The sequence below is a fragment of the Myzus persicae genome, unplaced genomic scaffold (assembly GCF_001856785.1).
Source record: "Myzus persicae strain clone G006 unplaced genomic scaffold, MPER_G0061.0, whole genome shotgun sequence".
Lineage (NCBI taxonomy): Eukaryota > Metazoa > Arthropoda > Insecta > Hemiptera > Aphididae > Myzus > Myzus persicae.
Window position 1 is genome coordinate 287,459 of NW_019104144.1, and position 27,732 is coordinate 315,190.

The 27,732-nt window shown below is 29.6% G+C and overlaps 1 protein-coding gene across 1 annotated transcript in view; it reads left to right on the plus strand.

Annotated features, from left to right (window-relative positions):
- The window catches only part of LOC111039201 (Down syndrome cell adhesion molecule-like protein Dscam2), a 71,957-nt gene that overhangs the window by 14,035 nt on the left and 30,190 nt on the right, over positions 1-27,732 (plus strand). Inside the window, exon 2 of the mRNA XM_022322572.1 lies at positions 14,593-14,652. Within this exon, the coding sequence (XP_022178264.1) occupies positions 14,604-14,652 (49 nt within the window). The 5' untranslated portion in view covers positions 14,593-14,603. The remainder of the gene's footprint in view (positions 1-14,592; positions 14,653-27,732) is intronic.

Sequence of the window (27,732 nt, forward strand, 5' to 3'; positions counted from 1 at the left end):
TACATTACAGCATTGACTCGTAATTAAATATATTTTGAATTGCCAGTCATTGATGTGAATGTGATTAAAACGATAAACAGTTTAAAAAGGTGAAATAAAATTCAATCAGGTAAAACTTAAATCATGATTTGTTATAAACAATATGAAATAATACAAAAGTCAAATATAATATCATATCAACAGATTTAAAATAATCTTAGCCATTATTAAGTTAAGTATACATTAAGTATACTTAACAATATCAATTTGAATAAACAAATTAACAATGGGAAAAATGGGGTGAACATGCTTGGCGAATCATTCTGTACAAAAACCTATATTTGTTCAAATAGTAAATTTGTTAAGTCTTCTACATCGATGGTTATCACACTTCACTGTTGCTTAAATATAAATACAACTAAATAATATCTTACAATATTGTATATAATAGTGCATTATGATTCACGGTATCAACAATATAATATTTAATTTTTTACGAGGACGTTAGAAATTCACATTTCAAAAATATTTATTAAACTTAATTAATTCTAACGAAATATAATGAAAAACACGTCATTAAAGCAGTTTAAAATTTAAATGTATGTAAGTAATCACAATTTTCAAGTAATTTGTAAATGGCCTCTTCTTGCATCAGAGCTCCATTATATTGTTTATTGCGTATTTTTTTAAACAACTATGCGATAAGAGTGTTTTGCGCTGGAAATAATCCTAAAAACTATATTATACCTACACAGATATTTCAGACACTAAATCTTCGAACGATCTAGATAACAATAGACGTACTTTATCTGTGTAAAAACAGAGCAATTTTTTTGCTAACGCTAAAAACTACATCATCTCTGAAAAAAAAAGGTGAAATGTATTATTACATTATACTGCGGTCTACTGGTCTTAAAACACTAACGACTTTTCACAATTGAAGATATTATAAATTTTTCTTTTAAACCACTCCAATATTTCACCGCTGATAAGGCAGTATGGGTTATTGCCGTCGTCTAGTTGAAAAATGTCGAGTACCCGCTATCAATATTATGATATTAAATGTGTATAGTGTTTTGAGTGATTTACCACGTGAAACGATTTTCTTTGGCGAAAACAACTATAGCGTATTAGTTGAACTCCGAATCCGTATAATATGGGAAGGTCGGAGGATATATCGCAGCGTCCTCCTAAAAGTTTGATTCAGTCCTTGTTCGTGGCGTTTTCAAGCGGTTTAATATGGTCAGTTATAATAATGAGGTTTTAAAAAAATTAAAAAAATTAAAATAACAATTCAAACTGTTTTATAGCCTTCTAGGTAGCTTCAAAACGCTATTAGTGGTGTAGGGTTGTTGTTTAATAATATTACGAAATTAAACTAACAATATATTCACTAAAAACATGGTATGATTGCTGTTGTTGTTTTTTAGAATTAAACACATATAATAAAACAGAAAGAGAATAATTATTGACAATGACATATACTCAGTTTTTGAACCGATATATTATTATTATTTACGTATTTTACAATATTATTTAAGATAGGTACTATACAAAGCGAGACATCGCGGTGTGCTTGGCAGATGTGATAGATCAAAATTATTTTGTATAGAAATATGTATGAAAATCGAAGGGATGGTTTGATAAAAGTATTGGTTCAAAAATAAACACGATGGCGAAGTAAATAACAAAATATTCAAATTTTTTTAAGAAAATTATTTTTTGTTTTAAAGGCGCATTAAATGTTTCGGCAGCCGATCTCACCGGCGCATAAGACTCGTTTCGCACCGAAAATTATTTTTTTAACCCGTAACTATTCTGTCACGGTATACTTTAAAAAAACGGACATGTCGTGACGACGTTATATCGTTTACCTTATGTCGTGAGACTAATCGTGTTCTTCCTCTATACAATTACATACGGTAGAACGTTTTTTGTATTATATAGGTTCTTCACATCAAACACTCGTGGCTGTACACCTATGACCGCGTCCCAGCGACAAAAGCGAGTACATCTTGAAAATTGGAAATATCTCGACGAGCCCCCTCGCAAAGCCCCACAAAAACCCCGCGACACGGGCTGTGGCCATCACGACTGTGTGTATCCGTCGATCCGACGGACTGCTCTCCACTCATATTAAAATAGGTCTTACCATTCGGGTGGGCTGCGAGTCCAGAACGATTTGGAAACTCGAAACGACGCCGCACACATTATTCGCGGTGATGACATTTACATATTGTCATGTACCGTCGGTAGGCGTTCCGTTCGAAGGCGAACGAATATAGTAACGCGTAATAATATATAATAATAGACGGCGATCAAAATATTATAATGCGCGAAAAACGTCCGATAAACAATCGAACACGACAAAATAATATAATGATAATAATTAATCAGCGAGCGATAAAGGTCGTCGGCGTCGTCGTCGTCGTCGCCGTCGCCGTCGTCATTATTGTCATTGCGTTACACGCGTATATTATTTAGTCTCGTCGAACAGCCGGGGTGCGGCGGGTGTGCTGCTAAAAGGGGTCTCCTCCCTCTTTAATTAATTTCTGTAATTATTGTGCGCGCTGTCCTCTCCGGTATATACTGCAATAATAATAGTGCGACAGCGCTAGCCGATACACACGCGAATCGTTCGTCCGCGGGCATTATTGTTTGTGCGCGCGTGCGAAATCTCTCTCCCCGGCCCACCCTCCACCCCCATCCCCTAAGCGACTGCCCGTCAACACCCCTTTCCGCGGTGTCACCTATTTTACCCTCGACGGCCACTGCTGCAGTGTCCGGCACACATACGCGGCTAAAATCAATTTGGCGGGACGCACTGCAAATGCAGTGGAAACACGCATACCGCAGACGTCGTCTCGTATCGACACCTGCAGAGTTGCTCTGGGTGCATAAATTATATACACCCGGATCTGGACTGGGTACCTGTACGTACTCTAATTAGAGGAAAACAACGAGCCCTTTACTTATACGTTTAAGTTTTTTTAATCCGGATTTTACTATCGTAATTTACAATAGTACAGCTCTGCACTACAGCAAACTAAACGCTATCCTTATATTATATACACGCATTATTCTCCGGGTACGTACATACAATATAGTATATATATATATTATATATACTGTTTATGTACATAGTATATACAATAGTGTATATATACTGTGTATGTATGTATGCGCTATTGCGCTATATGTAAGGGGCGTAGTGTAATGGGATAATTCTATTTCTTGAATTAAAACCACAGACGTGAACAACGAATTTCCCTATAAACCTTATTGTTTCCCCGTAGGTACCTATATACAGCCTGGTTTATTTGGGATCGTTAAAACCGTTCATTTTGTTGAACCGTTAAATAAAAAAATCGTCCACCGACCACAGTTTCAATGAGGAATACTATATTTAGATACTATTTTTTAAGCATAGTAAGTTTTCATTAATTTCCAAAAAAAAAAAAACCTGTAGAGAGAGTAACTATTATTTATTCAACCTAAGAAATTACAAAAATAATTCGTTTTTGCCGAATATTGTGAAAATAAATCAAATTCTCAATATTACTTTCATACACTTTAAAATGATCGGCAGGTTTATTTTATTTTTATTTTCTGATAACTCGTCGGATTTAATGAGGACAAATAATTCTTATTTATTCTGCATAATGTATTATTTTATTATATACATATAATAATGAATATCACAACTATATTATTATTTTTTATCCGAACATTTAAGACCATAAAAATAGATTTTATGTGTAGTAGTTGATTTAAAGGCGAATTAGAACTATGTGTTTTACTGACTTTGACACTGAAATGGTCAACAATATAGCAATAATATGTAAGTCCTGTGAGACATAACATCTTTTGGGGTCCATTACCTAAATTACCAACAATATTTCAAAGCAAGGGCAACATGTCAAGTTAATTGAAAAAGATTTTAAAACAGTCCAACAAAATCTTTTGAAAATAGTAACATTACATTCTGACAATTAGAATACCATATAGTTGGTATTAAGTTGTGGGTATATTAAGAAATATTAAAAATGATTTTATTTTACTAACAAAATGTAAAATAAATTTAGCTGAATCGGCCAAAAAAAAAATCAATGGATTCGTTTACGATTATTTTTTACTTACCATTACTGTGTCGTATTTACTATAGGCAGTTTAGATAATCAGATTTATAAATTAAATTGTATGCAAAAGTGCTATTTATTAAATAGATATATACATTTAATTTTGATGAAAATACGTCTATCTTTACTGTACAATTGAATATTTAGATTAATTGAGCTTACTTTTAAGTCTTAAATTATTGTTATTAAAATATTGTGGCCCACATCACGTCGATGATATCAGCCCATTGAAAATATTTGGCTATTACAATAATATCACGTCATGCTACATCAGGCCATTGATTATAAAGTACCTCTTTAACATATTTAGGGATGGGCACATATATTTTGGGGACGGGTGATTGTTGGTTGTTAACTATCACTTCCGAGTGTCCGACCGTGGACGATCAATCTGAAGACCAATCAATTAAACCACTTATAATTAATTGTTAAATAAAATAAAAATTGACTGATGTTTCACATCTAAGACGGTTAAAATAATATTGAATAGAGATGTATACTCACTAAAAAAAAAAAACAATTTGACTTACATGTGATAATTACAAAACTTACAATACGGTAAATTGTCAATTTACGGTATACATTATATAATGATTACATTTAATAGAACTTCTTTAACTAATTAATTTTATTGTGACGTATTAAAATAATATGATCACTGTAAAATAATGAACATAGAAGTGACGTAACTAGAATTTTTTTTTTTTGGTAGGAAGAGGGGTTTTAATTAATTTATTGACAAATTTGATCTTAAAATTATTTATCCATGAAAATGTTGTTATTATTTATCCCCAGTCTGAATACGCCCGCCACTAGTACCTAGTACTTACTAATTGCTAATTATTAAACTATTGTATGTTAACAAATTGTTACAGACTTGCATAATATGTAGGTTACTATACAATAATAATAAATGACTTAATTTGTATTGTGAGTGTCTTAAAATGTAATATTATTTTTCTTGATGTTTTCTCGTGTTGTAGTTTCTGCTGATTGAACGTTTTATAGATATTTCAATTTTCAATACGTTTATCAATGTTTAAATTACATGAAAAATGTATTCTACGGGGCAAAAGTAACTACAAGAAATATTTTTTTTTAGTTTTTAAAAGCAACGGCGCCACGTTTTACTCGTATCCGTCTTTCGTCTAGCCAATTCGAAACTCCAGACAAAATGTCCATTGTAGTTATTTTTCGTCCTATTTCACATACGAGTTTACGACAGTAATATTTTCATAATATGTATTTATCAGATGTCAGAGTTCCCGCACACGAAAATAGCATTTCGTATTGACCGAGAAGAGCAAAACCTAAAAAAAAATCCAACTTTTTGTGAGCAAAATAACTAATAAAATATAAATAATTTTATAATACGATCTAAACATTCTTATTATGCATTTTTAGATTCTGAGCGGAGCGATGGATGTATTGATTCTACAATGACGTGTGCCTTATTATTTTATTTTTTTATTTTTGTGTCCGTTATCACGGGTTGAGGAAGTAAAAGTGCTTCGATTCTCTCCAAGTTCCAACAGCAACTTTTCTGGTAGGCAAGTGAATCTAGTTGGTACATTCTGGAGATCTAAATTAGAAACCACCAATATTTTTCAATAGCTACAGGAAAACCGAAAAACAAACAAAATTCTTAATTCTTTTTTATTCTTTATTAAAGAAAATGAGGAAAACGTTTTTGAAAAAACCAATTTTGGTTTTTAGTGTAACCCTAAAAAATGACTCTTGATACATGAAATGTTTACTGAATATTTGTGTTAGTATTTTCTATACATTATTAAATTTTCAAAATATTTTGACTCGTGTTGAACTATTTATAGGCATATGCCATTTAAGATTATTATTTGTTTTTTTTAAATTACTGTCGATAAAAAATGTTTCGCTCCATTAAAAAAACTTGAAAATATTATTAAAGGTTGCTTGTAAGGTGTGATAGAATTTCATCAAAAAAAAAAAAAAAATGTCTACCGGAAAGTCAAATCAAATTTTTATGAGCGTTTGAAGTTGAACTTTTTACAATTAGAAAAGAACGAATGTTCAGTCGATTAGACTGAATAGATGTAGAGATTTTCTTATATTTTTGTAATTTTAGTAACTATAGACATTTGAAATTCACACCATATTTTTATTTCGTCACTTCGTATAATTGATACAATTGTCAAAATATTTTCTGTTGTTTTAAGCTGCAGTTAACAGACATTTTTAATATTCATTTTTTTTTTTTTATAAGCAGTAAAATTTTAAGGGTTAGGTAGGCTGATATATTATTATAATATGACTTGTCATGGCCTCCATCACAGTTCTTAGCAATGCTAGTGTACCTAATATGAATACATTTTACACTACAAAATAATAAATACTCAAAATAATTTAATTACATAAAAACCCGACCTTCTATAGATTTTATCCTTTGCTCCATCATAATTGTATGTTCATTTTTCTCGACGATGAGTGTATCAGTTCCACATTGAGCATCTTTCGTCTCAATAGTTTAAATGTGTGTTCCCGTCATTGAATCTTTCGTTTCGAAAAGGTGAATAAAACTTCCTGTGTATTCATCATAGAACTCGTCAGTGCCACCACTGTCATCTTATTAATAGAAACAGGTACAATTATATAATACTCAGTTTATATTACAGAGTAGCTATTTATGTTCCATAATATTAAACATAATACGACCTTCCTTTAATAAATATATTTACATATCTATGACCTAAATTACTTCAAAAGTCTGGAATTTCAGTTATCTTTGTCGATAATAATGATTAATGAATGATTAATCGTTCACAAAATGACTTTAGTCAGCCTCCAATTTTTAAAAACAATTCTCATTGAGTTATAAGCCATCATGCGTTTTTGAAACTCTTTCTTAAGGTTATACAATTCGGAAAGTACTCTTTAAGAAAAAAATAATTTTGTACCTACTTAAGAATATTATAAAACAAACGTATTCACCCTCATGTGCGTCCTGCCAGTTTTTCATTTCAAACCAGCGCTAAGTATGTAAAACACGCCAAGCTATTACATTATAGTATAATATATGTTCATTATATTTTGCTTAACTCCAAGTCATCTATCGTTAACTTCTGCTCGTAATCGTCTTCAGTTATTCGTTTGTTCTGTGATAAGAGATAGGTAACCATCCCTGTCACTCCGATAACACCAAATGTCATACCAATCAAAAACTCTTTTGACATTTTTAACAAAACTATGAAAAACAAATATTTCCAAGAACCACAATTATGTCGTTACAAGTACAATAGCTATATGCTAATGCGTAGTTTTGTATATAATATAATAACAGATGTATTCCCCGCCCGGCGTTGGCAAAGATTTTTTGTTGTTTTTTTGTAAAAATGTAGTAGCATTACACACAGCCATCACTTATTGATGTTTTTTTTTTGTATGCAAAAACCGGGTTTAGTAAAACAGACTTTCTTGCATACATTTTTGTTTATCTCAATAAATAATATGTTTAAAATAAAATAGTATGAGTGACGCGTTTTCTGCATCTATTTTCAAATTAACAGGTCATTTTAATGAAATTATGTTGTGTCTCGAAGAGTCTCAGCTCAGTTATAATAATATTATAAAACGAGATTAAACGCTTTGAGACGTATTAATGAACTAATATACGATATTAATATACCTCCTAGAAATTGCGAGGGTTAAATTCGTCGATTATCATCTTGCAGTAGATATTCTACTTGAATTTAATTACCCATATACGTGTACTATATACAATATTCGTTAAATTAAAAAAAAGAACGTGACTTGTCATAGAGTTTGGACAGGCTTTCGTCTTGTTTCTTTCATATCGGTTTTACAGGGGAGTGATGCATTATCATAGTGAATTTAAAGTAATGAGAAATCATCGTATTTGGAAAACGACTGCGAAGATCTGTTAGAGAAACCACAGTTGATTAAATGTCAATCATCTACAATTAAAAAAAAATGCTGCCTCTGAACTGAGATATGCACCTGCTATTTTTAATTATATTATAAATCAGGCTAAACGTGACATTTTTGAAATGTTTGATGGAAACACCAGAAACTTCTATCTACAGGTGTGATTATCCAAAAATCATAAATATTTTTGTGTAGCCTATAGAAAGCACGGAAATACGGAATACATTAACTACTAAAATTGTTATTATTTTTACTATTATTGTAATATAATGTAAATCTTCTAGGACTCGTATGCTCTACTTACGTATTATATATATACATACCAGCTAAGCTCTTCAAAATTGGTCGGTATTCAAATATTTTGACAAAAGTGTATAAAAGTGGGTTATTTTAGCTGGATACTTTTCCTTTCTTTCGCTGTATTATGCGCAGTGTTTAACATTATTTATATTTATTTATCGTACTATACGTAAGTACCTAATATATAAAATTGTGTCTATTCCTAAACAACTACGCCCAAACAAAGACTGGTCGGAAAACACGTTTCAAACGGGGATTATGTGCCTCTCGATGCTAAGTAACGCAGTAGATATAGCTCGAATAATACACCTATTATATAGGTATACTCGTATAACGCAGTTAAATATGTTAACGAACTTATGGTTTCGTCTACACACAATACAATATTGAATATGGTGTAAGGGGTTGAATTATACGTAATCAAGGATATCGACACCGATTATGCGGTTCACATTTAATATTATAGCAACCTATATTTACGATAAGGGCACTCTCGATGACTAAACGCGATGTACTAAATTTATTTTATTATGAAATCTCCGGATCCGTACTGCAGTTCAGAGGTGGAGATTGAACAATTGCGGTTCATTAATTAATTTTTGTATTTAATTTCATTAATTTGTGAACCGTATGTATTCACTTCGACGTATGTGTAAGTTTTTTTTATTTTCACATGTTTTCTATTAGTAGTTGTACTATAGGTACCACAGGCGTGCGCAGTGGGGATACCGGGTATACCGTTGCATTCCCTGCAGAGTTATCATAATCATAGTTTTTAATATTGTAAATGTTTTGATAAGAATCGTGAACTAAGATAGTATCATAGTTCATAATAAGAAATGAAGTATTTTGCTTATTTTTTTCTTATTTTTGCTTATACAAACATTGCGCATTGAGACGAAATCAAATATTAATTAGATTTCATAGGTATATTTTCGTAATCACATGTGAACAAAAATGTAAAGAAACTAACAGTAACGTATCACCTAAAAAATGGCTATTTAAGTAGGAAGGTAATAGTAAAAAAAAAAAGCATTGTACAAGACACAATAAGTTTCTAAACACTGAATTGACTCTAGATCGTCAATCAATTGAGTAATTACTTTTGAATAATAAATAGTGACTTTTAAATTTAAAATAGTAAAACATAACACACTGTATCAATTACCAAGTAAATAATATCTTCAGGGCAACTCACCTCCAATCGGTGTCGAAAACAACGACCGAAAAATGTACATTTGCTTCAAAATTATATTAAACGTATTTATCACTGTTTATATTAATTATGCAATTGCAACGCCTGCCCCTTATGATTGTATCGAGTAGACATTTTTAAACTCTATATTATTACACGACTTGTTCAGTATGTCACAAGTACCTAAGTCTTCAATTTAGACACTTTCAAAAGTATTTATGGTGCACTAGAAAATGGGCACAGACATTAATCCCCGCTTCTTGGTTATGAAAAAATTAAAATCTTAGTTTCACATGAAGCGTTCAATGGCTGTACAACAAAATATCTTTTTTTGATATCTCTTTAATGAAAGTACACAGTATACTCGTTTACCTCCGTTCTTCAACCCTTATCAATCAGTTCATTGATGTCTTGATGGTGGGTAATCTTTTTTCCTTGGATTATTTTTATATTATATTCCAAGCATGCCTGCTTATCTATAATGTTCACGACTTAACGAGTATAAACTGTAGTTGTGTATTAGTATTACAACACTGTGTATGAGGAAAAATATTCTCAGCGTCCATCAAAAATGAAAAAAATATTTCCATTTTCCGTCAATATCAAGTAGTATAGAAAACAATATTTATTGTTCTTATGATGTCTTCGATGTATTGTCCATTGTTAGCCTATTATGATTGACTGAAATTTAAACTGTTATACAGTTATAAAATATAATACAAATGTGCAAGTATTATACCTCTACTTCTTGCTAATGTCTTATACGTACGATAAATTGATTGGATACCTTTAACGATCTTGATCACGGTATTAAATCAATAGGTATTCAACACATATTGTGGGTGAAAATGTTCTTGATTAATATTTTAATTTAAACAAACATTAACTATATCGATTAATATTAGTACGTTCGATTACTTATGAAACTCAACAACTTAACGTATCGGATGTTGTCCAATATACACGAGTGGTTTTATACTTGTTTTTTCTAATAATTATTTTTTTTTTTTTGTTTCCCGTTTTCGCAGGGAGTATTTTTTTATTAATAAAAAAAAAATTATTATTGCATTATAGGTACCTACATCACATAAATGTATTTTGTTAATAATATATTTTATATATTTCTGTGTTGACTGTTGATTATAATCAATAAAAGTTATTATTATTTGTTATTATTTTAAAAACTGCATTCTATTGTAAAATAATATTGCTTACAGAATACAGATTGTTGTAATATATTATTTTTAAAAATAACACCGATAAAAAAAGTAAAATATCTATTAAGTAAAATATCTATTAATTTAGACGGGGCTAACAATTTAATAACTTTAATGTTTTTATAATATAATGAAAAGTGCATAAATATGATAAGGAATGTTATTTTAACGTTTGAGCCTTGAGGTATAAAATATTTCATTTTTTTTTTTTTAATTAAACAAATTTAATATTTTTAATGACATGACACCATAATTTTTTGTTATCTATTAAATAGAAGTTGGAACGTGTTAATTATGTGAGTGTCAAGTCAATCACGTAAATGTTTCTGTAATTATACAGCTCGTTATAATGTCATGATTGTTTTATGTACGAGTATCTATTAGATATTTTATAAAAAATACCTAAACAGCATAATTAAAATAGTTATTATCAATAGTGACATATTTTAATAAATGCCAGTTAAATGTATGTATAATTAATACAATATATTATATAAATTATTAGATTATCAGCAGATTGTATAGGTATTTAATATTTTTTTTGAAATTGGGTGTAGTAGTCTCTGTTTTGTTTTTATAAAATAATTTAAAGTAACCCTCAATCACCATCCAAGTATCGCTTAAAGGTGATAGATGTATTTTTTTTTCTGTACCTTAATGTTATCAATTTTTATTTTAAGAAATTAAATTTAACTTCGTTACAATCAAATAATACATTTCTAAAAAAAATAGAGTTATAGATCAGTTTTTAAAAAATGTTTAATAATTGAGTAATTGCTTATATTTCATCACCGGCATATTTTTGTTGTTAATGTATATATTATTAAAATGTTGCATGCCTGCATGAAACATATAATGTTTATTCACTGCATTAAATAGGTTTGCATGTTTCCACAGCAAAATGTAAATTAGGTAAAAGAAATAATTATTAAATGTTTTGAAGTATCTCCTCCGATCTCGGAATTTAAAACTTAAAGTGAGGTTGTAAACTAAAATAATCTATAATTGAAGTTCCATATTATTTATCTATTGCTCTATAAATACCAACCCAAAACCAGTGAAGACTAACTTATACCTAGTTTAATAAAACATAACTTTAATAGGTATTCCAATGCGCATTCCTACGATGTTCTAAGCTCACCTAACCGTTTTAACCTATCCACTGCTTAACACGTTATATCAATGACCGAAATAAAATATTATGTCATAAGATCGATTTTAAGATAACAACTTGTCATGATTGTTTTCTTTTTATTACTATAAAATAGTACCAAGTATTTTAAAACAATAACAACTCATAATTAAACTGGGTAAATATTTTAAAAAATAGGTACATTGATTGTGTCTATATTGTGTGCGTTTATTCGATATTTTTAGCTCAAATTTTACGGATATTTAAGCCCTACCACGGTAGGTCGGTAATATAATGGCATATTTAAGCTCCATAAAACCATATCTCTGATTATAGTCAATGATATCGTATAACTGAATACTAATAACTCATAATATGATATCTTATAATTACCTTTAACGATTAAATTGAGTAAAAATATGTCTAATATTTAACACAGCGCATAATATTTTTTAGGATTTATGGCGTTTGTTGTGTACATAATATTGCTATAAACTATATTGTAATAAATGCTTATTCAATTTTGTACATTTTGCTAATATCTCCTAAGTAGATAAATTATCTAGGCTCTTGGAAATACCCAATGTTATAGCGCCTGTATATTTACCATTATAATATTTTATAGACTTTGTTTTTATGATAAAGAACAATTCCAAATGTTTTGAAGTCCTTTCAGCAGTTGTGTTATATGTATGTAGATATATATATATATATATATTATTGTGGTCAATTGAAGTTGAAATCCAATTTAACCTTTTTTTTTTTTGCGTTTCGTTGAGTTATTTTGAATTTTATTTTTCAATATAATATATAGAAAGGATATCATCTAAAATAGAAATAGTTCACCAAAATCGATGATGGCAGACCCTCAAATGTTGACTATAATATTCGATATGATAAAATATTTAAGTATCATAAAATAGTAATTCGATCAAAAAATTAAGTAAACATTTGAATTACTGTGTTCTTAAGTATCATAAAACTGCCTACGAATAGATGTACTTCTACTTGTATAGTATATTATGTAGTCATTATTTATTTTAGGTAAAATAATGAACAATTATATAAGCTCGATATAATTTAAATATTGTACCATCCTATACATATTTATTCAACGCCTTATTTAATAAGATGTACATTGCCAAGTTAGAAATAAGTCAATTAAGCAACAATAATAGTGATAATTAAGAATACGATAGTATAAAATTAGTTTTTTCGCTTGTATTATCTCTCATATTAATTAAATAATCAACAAGTCCTTAAAGTATAAGGAATAATAAATTATTAAGAGGCGAAAAGGGTGGTATAGGGTTATGAAGTATTCTGCCTCAAAAATTTGAAGTTTTAGAGACATATTTTTCCGTGCACGTTTTATTTATTTAACAGTCGAAGATCGATATTAGTTATAAATGGCTTAGTAGCCGTGAACTACTCTAATTGTTTTTTTTACCACTTACTCGCGTTGTAAATATTTAATTTAAAATAAATTATGATTTTTCAAATATTTCAACTCGTTAGAAATTCAAGAGGAATATTATTATTGTAAAGAACCCTGTCACCGGCAACTGGCACGTAACGTCGGAATCGCTCTCGTCTAAAATCCATTTGTCGACAGAATAGAAACCTTTAAGCCCGTATAGAATAGGATACGTTTGCGGCAACGTCTGTATTAGACATATTTATAAAAATTCGATTATTACGCCGAGGCCACCTTAATTTAGCAGTAAAACGATTTTCATTCAAATAAAAATAATGTCACACAGAGCTGCGGGGAGGACAAACGCAGTGTTTGGATGTTTCATGATGATTGATATTAATATTTTGGTTTAATAACCAGGAAATGTGTGGGCTTTGATGTCGTTCAGTGTGCTAAGATTACACTTTGGTTATAGTATAAGTATTAAGTACACTGTTTGAGCCTGCTCCATTCGAGCCGATGTCTATCATTTCTCGCGAACAAACTAGACATCCTCATTAATAGTGTTATTATCGATAGATAAAAATTAACTTCAGTGTTAACATTTTGTCAAGGTAGGTAAACAGAAGTAAAAAAAAAATAAAAAAATATATACATACAATTATTATACGTATTTACTCACATATTTATTTATCATTAAAGTTTCTGACAAATATATTATACACAGGATGATTCATCAACTATGCTCATTTGATTTTTTTTCCACAATATAGTTATTTGAATATTTATAAATATTAATATGTACAACTTGAAGTATATCTTTATAAACAGTACTGTGTATAACTTGACTTATCTTTATATAAATGTAACTGAAATATATATGTATATTATTAAATATGACATAAATAAATATTGTGATTAATTATTGTGCCTTTAGTAAGTGCTTCATTCCACAGAGAGAATAACCACATAGTAAAAACAGTTACATGTTAATTTGGAATGACCAAATTTTCATGAAAAAGTGACCCGTTTCTCGAAATGTTTGCTTATTTCACGAAGTGTGAAAAATACGTTTCCATTTCATGAAAATAGAGATTTCACGAAATGACTAAGCGAAATTTTACTATACAAATAGACATTTTATTAGCTGTAAATATCATTTTTAGTAATGTCTTTTGAATATCGACGACTAAAATATTTTATAATATCACTAATTAGTAATAAATTATAATATGGTGGATTTTAAAAGGCATAATTTTAACTAAATATGAATTTTTAAAATTATTTTCCAGGAAAAGTTACAATGGCAATATCATGGATTTGTTTGATCATCATCAACGCATTTATTCAAGGTAATAAACATGATAATATCAACATTTTTTTTATAACATTTAATTGTTAATTTTAGCCAGCAACTGGGTACGGTGAAAACAAATTAAATATCTATCCTTCGCTGAATTCTTGTGACCCTCGGGTTTCAATGATGAATATATAATATATATCAACAAACTTGTATCTTTATTAAAATAAGCATCAAAATATGTATATATTTTATTATTAACTAAACCATTTTAATTTTCATTTTAAAACTATTATTTATTACAAAATAACATTTTATAGACTTTGGATAGGCTTTTACGCTACATTTTTAGTACTATGTTTACATTTATTTTTCATTTAAAATTCATAAATCCTAAACAAATATTATTATTATTTTATAAATTTAAAATGAGTGTTTTTTTCGTAGTATTAAATTTAGAGAGTTATAAAATATAATATATTAATGGTTTGACTCTAGCGCCAGGCAAAAGGAGACGAACAAAATTTGAGTATATTATAATTTTCTAAAAAACCTTAGTTGAAGAATTTTAATAGAGTTATCTCGAATTACAAGTAGTTACGTCAAATAATATACATATTATAGTTTTGAAATTGAAAACACTTTAACTGAATAGCCAGCAGTTTATTATTTTAATACCATAATTTTCTGATATAAATTATAATACCTACGTAAATATAATATAATTTTTTTTTATTATTAATTATAAAGTGTTCCTGACAAAGTCATCTAACTTATTGATGACATATTTTACATTTTTTTAAATACAATATAATACATGTAATGTTTAGAATGTTTAGTGTATTGTGTATGGAGTAAACCTTAGCTGTAAACCTTTCATAAATAACGTTAAAACATTCAAATTTCATACCAATGGTTTAGGTTAGGTTAGGTTTTTATACCACAACGCTTAACTTAATAAGCGCAGTACTAATTTTAATTATTTATCCATGGTAAACTGAAACTTCAAAAATATCTGAACATTTGTACTAGAATTGACTAGAATATTTTCATACGGAATTTCTAGTGAAAACTCTACTGGCGGGAGTATTAGTAAGTTGTACTGTGTTTACATTTTTTTTTCTAGTAAAAGTATAATGTTCTTTGAGCTTAGAAAACCCGTAGTGCCACAAAATACATTTCAAAATTCATAACATTTTGATAGATGAATGTTAATTATAAATTAATTGATAATTCATACCGGTTTCAAATAAATTGTACTTAAATTATTTTAGTAGTATGTTGTAAAGATATAGTACTTAAAATTTGTATACATGAAAAAATTCAAGTTAGAAAAAAGGTTATTATTTACTTAAGCTGTTGACATAATATCAAATATAAACACGAATGAACCTTTATAATAATAAGTCTGTCCAATAGTAGAAGATAAAAATAACAATTCAATTATCTAACATTATACTAAACTAGCTGAGTAAATTTAATGTAACAATGATGATCACCTATTACTTAATAATATAGATTTGTATATAGTATTATTTTATTTACACCTCAATAAAATATTAAGTAAAGTTTTAATTAAATTAACTTTTCATTAAGCATACAATATTAAACTTTATAATTTGAATAAAAGGATAAACAAGTTTGTTGAATCATATATTTTACATAATTAACTCAGACATTTTTTTATGATACTTTGAGTGAATACACTAATAAATCTAACCTATTGATATAGTGAAGTCCTTGTGTTAAATAATTCGTATTTTAGCTATAATTGTTATCCAATCTGATATATAAACATAATGTATTTAAACTCATTGTATTGATATAATAATTTGTATTTTACATTTTTGAAATTATCATCAATTATGTTTATTCTATTCTCAACAACCTCATAGGTATTGGAAAACTTTTTTTCAAACTAGTCCATTTTACACTCAATCGTTTCATTGTCATATGATTCGGTTTCATAAACTTTTGCTATCTTTTGTATAAAATTATATGTAAAATAACAAAAAAATTCAAATTTTATTTGTACAACACTACAAAATATCCGCATTATCCGATAGTCTCGATAAGAACTTTCAATTTTTACTTTTCACCATCAACAGTGCAGAGTTAGGCCTTACAGACACCATCATTTAAAAAGGCGATGACTGATGACAGTATGACAGAAGTACACATTATTTTAAAACCAATGAATCGAAAATCCATACGCTTAGAATCTGAAATTTAGTTCATAAAATATTTAAGATTTTTGACAGTTGACATTTTAAATAGTTTTTTAATCTGCAGAGGTCAAATATTTAAATATAATGAACAGTGAAGTAGAAAATTTTAATATTCTGCAATATACCAATTAGTTAGTTAGTGTCTCGCGGAAAATATTAATGAATATTACAACGGTCGCGTATTGTGTTATTCTTAATACTACCATTTATCACAATAATACGTTTTTCGTAGGACGTTTTCTTAAAAATAATGGTAGACAGCAGAGATAAGACAAAATGGCTAATCGATCAACAGCCGCAACAGACGAAAAGGTCGAAAAACAGTTACTGTAAGCGAAAAAAAACATCTCTCGGACGAATAAAATATGTACGTTTAAACTATTCTCGTCGAAATGAAATCGATCGATACGACTCGATAATATTGTCGTGTGCAAGTAAATTTATCACAAATATTACGTTCTTGCGGAAACAGAATAATTGACCACACTAACTCCACAATTATTCCTGAAATGGACTTGTATATTAATTCCCTAGATCAAAAGTAAAACAAACCACTTCCGCCACGAATCAGCCATAGTTGGTACCTACGTCATAACAATCGGCTGTATCTAATAATTGTAATTAGTTTGATGTGGGTGTACTTGAATCCTGCAGGTACTCTCCACGGCGAATCCCTTTCAGCCTTCAGCAAGACACTTCATATAATTATCATACAAAACCAATTGCATCGGTCGAATAATTATTTTATATTAAAATAAACTAATGCTTACAATGACTTGTTGAACATACTATTAACATTATTGTTAGTGGATTTAATATAATAAAATACGTGAAATGTGTACCACCTACACAATCATATTTTTGTATGGATATTTATTATTAGCTCAGTAGTTACTATTGAATTTAACAATTTCAGACGGTGGTTTGGTTTAATGTTGTGAAAAAAACAAAGTTTCAATGCAATTAATAGACAACCGTGGTCATAGGATAATCTACATGAAAGTCGATTCAAATAAATTTATATTAAAATATACATTAAATATCGTTGTAGAATATTTAATAAAAAAAATAATCTACAATAATACGAAAATGTAAATAATGTTCAAAAACTTCGAATTTCTTTAAAACGAATAATGATAAGAAGATTATATAAACTGTATAATATAGTATAACACGTAACTTATTCTTGGCGGGTATACTTATGCCTTATTTTGTAATTATTGTCCTCCAAACTTAAAAGGCGGGTACCGTCATGGCATTATTACATCCCCCAATCTTCAGCGTTTATTAAACCATGTAATAATAATATTATTATAACTCATACTACTTAAATGAACATGCCTGCACTAAATTGCTAAGTCCATTTATAGAATAATAAACTTAATTTCTCACCATTACCTACTTATATTATACTATTAACATCTCGGTATAGAATTAACACCATCCATACTCGGTGATCGTTTATTTACTGATTATTTACTATCACAATATTAATGTAATATGTTATGTCACACTAAATTATTATTTATTGTAATATTTCTTATAGTCATTATAGTGTCGTCGAACACACAAATAATGAAAATAGTTTGCCCTTAGACTCGCCTTGTATATCAATATAATATAAATTATTGTCCCTTGGCTTTGAATTCGTGTATGATTTCAACATGGCTATTATATCGATAACTTTTAACTTTTTTTAAGTTGATGTGTGTAACGGGAAAAAGTAATACCTGGTTATTACTGATAGCTACTCCTTTTTATGATGTGCAATACAAGTGTCTTGTACTAGTATTTGAGAATGAAGAACAAATTGATTTTTCAAATGACATTCGGTCATGTCATATATATAGAAAAACATACTTAGAAAGACTCGTAGAAAAATATATATATAATATTTTATATCGCAGTAATTGTTTTGTTCATTTGAGAAAACCCTAGGTAGGGTAAAAATGTTTTATTGGAAAAGTTTACAAGACTCAAATTATACAGAATTTTGTAAAAAATATGTATAAATATCTTGGTCCAACGTCTTGTATTTTCTTGAATAAAAATAAATTTAATTCTGTATAATTTTTATTTAATTTATTCATAAAACAAGCTTTGTATAACAATGCCGCGACCATCATGGTCCAAAAAATATATGTTTGTTGTGTTTTGAGACATACATAATATACAATTTTAGTTTAATTGTGTCTGAATTATAGGTAGCTATATCAAAATCGAATCTCTTTTTTTATGATCAAACGAATATTCGTAAAAATAATGTGCTTGTTTGCTTTGATTTTAATCATATACAGCTATTTAAGTATTGTAATACATAGAAACAATATTAAAACATAATATACATACTGTCATTAAATTCATACCAAAATATTATTAGTGCCAAGAATTACTATACGTACCCAGTGAAGATAGTTTAGGGAATATCCAGCTAGAAGGTTCAGATGCCCCATATGTTTTATTTATACATTTTTATTTAAATTAAAAACCCTTTCTGAAATAAAATCCTGCTTTTAAATTACTGGTATTCGGTACACAATTTTATGCATAATTATAGCTGCTCAGTTTTTCCTGGGCCCATATTATTATACAGGCTGATTTACTATGCACTCTTAACTCTATTTTTAATTTTAATGATTAATTTTTTCAAATTCCAATTTTTGGAATTTTTAAATACACTTATATACCATATTTTCAAATTATTCAGAATTTATACATACTAAATTATTTATAGGAGTACATTGTGGCTGTCGAAACTTCTGATTTTCAAGTGAGAACAGCTTTTTTTACTAGTGGATACATTTTTTGAAAATTCAATCTTGTAATTCAATGTTTGTTATCAAAATTCGAACAAAAAGTTTCACAGATATTAAAATGTTTATACAAAGGATAAAATATCAAAATATTCATTAACAATTTTTTTAAAAAATATGAAATATACATAATATTGGATCTAGAATTTATTAAACTTAAACCATTTTTACAAAATATTATAAATATCGATAGATTAGTATCAATTACTAAAATGTTTGAATACCTACAGAAAATTATACATATACTTATGTATAGTAAATAAAAACAATATCCTCATATATTCCAAACACATTATCATGAACCTTATGACTTATATCCTTAAGTACACGGAGTCACTTGTTTGAATTTTGATATTGATACGACAAAGATTCCAAAAAAACTACCCACTAAATCATTTACAGCAGTAAAAGCTAAAAGGTTCTCTTTGAAAAACAGAAGTTTGTATATTCATAAGACACTATATAATTATATTAAAAATTTCCTAAAATTAGAATTTGAAGAATTGCATTGTTGTAGAAAAAAGTAGGTGAGCGTGCTTGGTGAATCATCCTGTATAAACTTACTACTTAGTCATCATTTAAATTCAGTATGGACTATGGACGTGCATTGAACTGTTAACTTGACTTTAGTCAGCATTGTCAAAAATTTAAAGCGAATCGAATTTGTTTTTACAATTTACAAACTAAATATTTTGTTCAAAAACTGTTTGTAATTTTAGAGGAACATTGTTTTTATAGTAATATATCTATTCATACCAATATGAGGAGTGCATCATTAATTGGTAGTTCTAATAAAACTGTAAAGTCACTAGAGCATATTGTATAACAGTGAATTGTGTATATCAATAATTTAGATGTGAAGTTAAATTATATATTTCAGTTAAATAATTATTGTTATTGCTATTCGATTTAGTTCACGCACAAGAGACTACCTAATAACTGAATAATATTTTTTATCTGTATCGCAAAACTTGTTTTAAATTAAAACAAACGTCAAACAGTTAAATTAAATCAAACAAGACTTTTATATTTTTTGTAATAAAATGTTGGTGAAAATAAACTGTTGACAACTTACCTATAAAATTAAAATTTTAGCTGCCAATGATACTTGTTGATTAAAAAAGGTTGATCGATTTGATAATAATATTTTTTTCTTAAAATAAAATTGAACTAAGAACTGATGCCCCGAGGATGTATGAATTTGTCATTTGACCCCATCAATTATATCGTCAATGGGAAATCCAGAGCTCAAAGTATAGGATTTGTATTAAATGGTATATTATTTTATATCAGAAAAAGTAAATTAATCATCATCCATTGGTCCAGTCAAGACCGTTTAAAATAAATTCATTTTTCGGCGAAACGAACCAAAATCTAAAATCACTCAGATTTTATTACCATAAATATTTTGACCGAGTTTGAGGCATTAAATTCACGTTTCCTTGTGTACAATTTTACTTGGTAGTTCTACAAGTAACTCTCTAAATGCAATTCATCAGTCACATTCATATTATAATCTCACTAACTTGAAAAAAATAGTTTGGAAACAGTTTTTGTTTTTCTTAATTCAATTCTGTCCAAAAATGTAGAAACACGGATATTATTATTGTCGTACATCATCAAACGACGATTCGTTACTGTTTTAAGTATTCTTCATCTTGTCTACGGTCTTTGTGGCCAAGTTGACAAACAAATTTCACTCCTCTGTTCTTTATCCAAAACCTATAACAGCACTCTCCAAAGCATTCCTGCAGGTTTTATTCCGTTTGTTACATTTTTAATATTATAATTTACTCATCGAGCACGCGGATGTCGTAACGTTCTTTTACCTGTGTACAGGAATAGGATATCCAGCTTGAACTAACATTATAGGTGACCATTTATTTTCTTCATGAATAAATCCACTATTTTGTAGAGATATCTGGTTTTGTGGTTCTGATTGTCCTTTTCAGCTTCTGACATTTGGTTTTGTACGTAACTTCTTTTCTCACATCATATAATTTTGCAAGCTTCTTTTTGTCTAATTGAGTAGTTCAACCATTTTTTCGTCATTTTCTGAATCACTAAACCATAATCGGCATAATCCCTTTCATCGTCTCTGTATTTAATAACCACCAAGCAGTAATTATGTATGGAACCATTGTTTTTTTTGTTTTGCCGTTGTTTGCCAATCTTCTGACGCTTTTGCACCAATTTTTAATTTCGCCCACGTCGGCTCAATATCCCTGGAATTTGATTTGTATTTCGTTTTAATTAACGTATTTTTTTCGTCTAAGTGTGAACAAAAAGTTTCACATACTCTTAACCTTAAATATCAAAATATTTGTACTTCGATATACAAGCCTCTATTCATATTTTCTCCTTGCTACTTATCTCTTTTTAGTGTAACTTTTAATTTACCAACTACCAATAATAGACCTAATCCGAATTTAAACATATACAGTTTTGAATTCATATTTTCGTACCGTTGCTACTTACTGAGAGTTGTCTATAAATTTTAATTGATGACAACAAATAGCCAGATATTGTATCTTTTAATTTTTAAAATACTCGTGTTCACGCATTTTTAAATCAACCAATATTGCTGTTTTAAAAAAATCCCGGCGAATACAAAGTGTATCGCAATTTTGCGACGCTCTTAATAACAAATCCTTCCTGAGAATAGGTACACTGTAATTATATTATTATAATATAATAACAGATAGACTCATTAAAATAAAAAAGCATGGAAGACGATTAAACGGTATAAACGACAGCCAAATTATCGTGGTTTTTAATTTTTCGACGGTTAAACAAAAGTTTATTATATGAATGGAAAACAACAACAATAACAATAATAATAATATTTGTTAAAATCCCACCTTAGAAACTGAGATATGTACGTATTTTGCCTATACGTCGCGCCGTTGAACGAGTCTTGAACGTGTCCAATCGATAACCCGGAAGCTGATAATAAAATCCAAATCAATTGTAGAGAGCGTAAGAAACATACCTAACCCACCATGAACCTGTCGTGTATATAACAATAAAAATAATAATAATATCTGGTTGAATTTTTTTTTTTTAATTAAACATAATACTGTACAATCCGTGGTCGAAAACGTATAACGTTTATTACTTAGTGGTTGTTTATATTTACACGATTATACTAAACCTCGTGTATTATATTAAAATACTCGTGCCATGTACACGTACATAATATTGTCTATGTAACGGAAGTGTTCGTGGAACGTCGTTTCATCAGAATAATGAACGCAGTTTATTACTATTATACGGGGTAAAATATACAAAGTGATTCTTATATTACTATAAATGCAGTCATTTATTCAGTACGTTTAATTTCTTGTTCCGAAACAGAGTAATATCTTTCCGAGGATTTCGAACACATTTCGAACCAGATTTTAATTAGACGACACACAGGACGTATCTATCTAACGTTTAAAATTTCGAAAAATAAAAATGGATATTTAACATTTTACTACGATAAAAATAATAATATAACATCAAATCTCAAAAATAACGTGCCGTGATGACTTTGAACAAAAAGCAAAATAAAGTTTCGAATAAATTTACCAACAAAACGTCTGCATATTGTGATGAAAAAACCGTACAATATAATATATATATTATATAAAATATCGCAAAATCCACACGCCTTGTCGTGATGATGACCGCACCGGGGTCAGTAGCTGACTTTTCCTCCCCACACGACAACGATGGGCGGCGGCCGACCGGAAAACATTATTATCCCGTCGCACGTACATCCGACTTATATATATATATACACACACACACACACACACACAATACAATACAGTGAGCCGGGATTTATTAAACGCTGAGCCGCCCGCCGCCGCGCCGGACCCGTCGTAAAAAAATAATAATAATAATAATAATAATAATAACAATAATACGGGTAGAACTCGTACGTCCCTGTATATTATATAAAATGATATAAAAAAATAATCGTTGTAGTGGTGACGACAACGACGACGACGACGACGACGGCTGCCATGACGGATCAGCGCACCTAAACGAATAAATATTATATTATTGTACGTAAGGTTTGCTGTACGTAAAACGGGTAGTAAAACGGCGGTCTACGGCTATTACGAAGTCTGCCGCAGTTTTGTTTCTAAAACATTATTGCGTTGTCGAACATAGATATGTCAAATATTAAATACGTCCGATGGGAGAGCTGCAATGTTTTTGCAATCGAAAATAACTATCGGATCTAAATGTCTATACAGCTACACTAACGGCGGAACGTTTTAACAGTGTACTTGCTAGAGCAGACATGTACGATTTCGGCATGCTTATTATTTTAATTGCACCAACGTATGCAAGTCTATTAGCAAATGGCAGAATATTTTATTATTGGTGGAACTTTATCAAAAAGAGTTTGGCTACCCTTGAAGTGCACATAATATTATGTGCATATATGTCATATGTATGCCTTTGCGGGCTTTAAAAAAAAATAAAATAATCGTGTGCCCGATATAGACTTTGTGCTTGAGGTGAAAACGACGGGGAATCCTTTGGGTCATAAACTGAATGTATATGCACATACAGGGTGTATACACGCTCACTCGTCATTTCACTAGGTAGGTGTGCATTTGCGTGGATTCTGGTTTTTATAACTCTTATTATGACATGATATAATGTATAATATTAGAATTTCATAATTTAGAAACTGTCCGAGTATAATAACTTTATATTCATTATATAATGTCTCAGACTACCTTAGAGTTTATATCCATCACAATATGAACCTTATATTACATGGACTATTTTAATAACTCGGAAACTACTTTCCCTAATTCCGATTTACGAGTTATTATTTCATGGCATTTAACTATTTAGTTTATTTTAATAATATAGACGAACATGAACTATTAAAAATATATTTTACATAAAAATATAAAAATCTTAAACAACATAAAGTATAAACATTAACCGAAATTAAATAAAATAACTAAACGATATAAAAAAGGGTCGATATAATATGGCATCAATACCTAGTATCATAGTGTCTCGTTTGCTAATTTTCTGAATAATTTGAAGGGGACTTGGGAGTGGGGATCTTAAAATTAAAGATGGAAAGTAAAGTGGACAGTTCTATTTTACCAGATAACTGGGCAGTTGAATACAAAAATAATCGTTTTAAAAGATGTACAGTAAAAAAGTGTTTCTCTCTTGTTGAGGAAAATAAGTTTATATTTCCACAGATCACTCCTTAAACGTTATAAAATGTTCGAGTATCTGAAAATAAGGCCATTGGTAATTAAATATACTTAAAATTCAGATAGCCTGTATTTGAATAAATGCAGCGGCAGAGGATAAATTGATTGAGATTAGAGAGCATGACTGATCAATCACCCTGTATACATGAGTACCTATATACCATGACAGGGGTGGTGGTAGCTGTGACGGAGAATAAAACTACCTCCGAGACAAGGGTGCAAAAAAGCTGGAGTAAAAAAATACACGACGCTCTACGCACGTTCTTTTGGACTTCCGAAACGCATTTTTCGATTTAAAATCTGCCCTCTTTCCTTATTTGCACGTGCCACAGAATTGTTGATAATATATAATTCTATTTGGTATCGCGTCATTACACCTTTTTATTAACCTTGTTATTACATCTTCATAAAATTATCGTCGCGATGGCGCAGGGCTGTACGAGAAGAGGTTACTGTGAGCCATACTCCGAATATTACAAGAATGAAGCGAAAAATACAATACAGAATAGATTACCGTTTGTGCTACGACGTCAAATCTCCGTTATATCACAAGGGCTGTACACAATGCATTAAAATATTATATTATGTTTCGGTTAATCTGATGGCAAACGTATATGAATTGTGTATTATGTTTATCGGCAAGATATTAAAGTCGCCGTCCAACTGAACGTGTTTGCTGCGCTAATGTGTCTCACGTATATACATGTAGCCGGCCTTAAAAATATGTTTTCAAATTGTTGAAAAAAAAACACCTCTCTTATTATTTATTTTCGTTTGAAAAAAATGTGTTTTTTTTTTGTTGAAAAGGCAGACGGGACATGTAAAAAATAGTACTAATGAATCAATCATAAACTGTGAGTTACACTTTTTAGGAGGTATACGCGTTGTTGTGGATTCGCCCCCTATTTTGTTTTATCATATTTTGTACGTAGGTAGTTAGGCGACGAGATGGAAAATAATAATAATAACAAAAAGGCGTTGTGAGAGCCAAACAAATATCAGTCATAATGAAAACAAACTATATTTCAGCGCCAGAGCTGTGTGCTGGAGGAGGAGGATGAGGAGGAGGGGGAGGAGGAGGAGGGGGAGAAGACGCGACGGTGGTGGTGGCGAAGAATTATTAATTTTATTTAAGACGGTGGCTCGGAAAATCCGTTTGTTTTTTTTAATTTATCTTCCCGTGTTGCTGTCCCTGTCGTCGCTTGCATCGAATGCGCTAAATTCGGGTACTCGCGTTTCGTTGGTTTTTTTTAAAACATCGTTATTTTGTTTTATGGAATTATTGTTTTTACGATCGACCACAGAGACACTTGAGAACGAGACACACGGTCACACACACACACTTATACATAAATAAATATTATATAATTAGAGGGAGCGAAAGAGAGATAGAGAGAGAGAGAGAGAGAGAGTGATTGAGACAAATAATTCCAGTTGGGCGTATAGTAGGTACTACGGACGTATTATTTTTGTACATTCAATAAAAATTTCGATGTGGTCTCAAAATGAAATCACGATTTGAGAGGGATCAGTGACCGAACAAAACGATGCCCGTTCTGTTATGACGTCGAATCCGCGATGTCGTCGAGGCTCCCCACTCGGCGAGTACTTCATTATCGTTTCAAAAAGAGAGTACATCCAATATCATTTTACTTACTGCTGTTCATAAGCGAAGATTATTTCATCACTTTTTTTTTCTCTGCGCGGTTCGACGTTATAATATTTTGTCGACAAGTATTATTCGATCAAACGATCACCGCGTCATGACACTTTATAATAATTATGCGCTGTAAACATTACGCAAGAGCACTCGTCGTGGTTTGTTGTTTTTTTACTGATTAGGATAATTCATGAAATTATATTTAAATTAAAACGTGGAATTTACAACAATAACGCGCAATTTAAAGTTATTTGTTCACCGTATCATAATAAATATTATAGTCTGTGCAGTGGTCACAGTCTAGTGTTGTGTTGTTGTAATTATTATACTGCAGTCGTGTTTTAGAAATTAAAACTGTTAAAACGTCAATGGGCCAAATTAGTAAGGGAGCATTTATAGTTATAACTTTAATTTTTACGCATTTCCATTGAAACGAAACCTAAACGAATTTAATCTGTTAAAATATTTCAATTTAATTTTTACATTGTTCATTGACGGTCGTTATAATGTTTCTTGCAAAAAAATTAATCTCGACACTCATTTTGTATCTTAATTATTACGAAAACAGATGCTGTATATATTTTAATTGAATATTGATTAACTTATTAATTATTGGTGGGATTTATTGAATTTCATACAGCACGAAATCAACTGAATACGATTATTCTGAAGCTTGAATTACCTTTAGCTTATTTAATATTCAACAATAAAAACAAATAGAAATTATTCGAAGCATTTTTCGAAAGGAAATTATAATAATTATTGAGTTTCGTAGACAGCACTATACCATAAATATTAATACGATTCATAATATTGTGACCTTTTTTTAATTTGTGTGACATATTTTATTATTAACACTGATGTACCTACATTATAATTGTCCGTGAAATGAATTTTTATTATGTTTATCAAACTGTTTACAAATAGCCATACTTCCGAGTGGTACAATTATTTTCTATTAACCATTTAAAACACTTCGCAGTTGTTCAAATACCTAATATGAATGTTTTAATTATTCTTTAATGTGTTGTTAACTCATAGCTATACAATGTGAATCACTCTACATAGTGTACTTAGTATCAATTTATTTCATGACTTGGAGCGCAGCAAAGGACATATTATTTTGTCTTGTAAAAATATTATATAGTTCGGTTTTTTGTGACCACACTTTTTAGTTAAAATTAATTC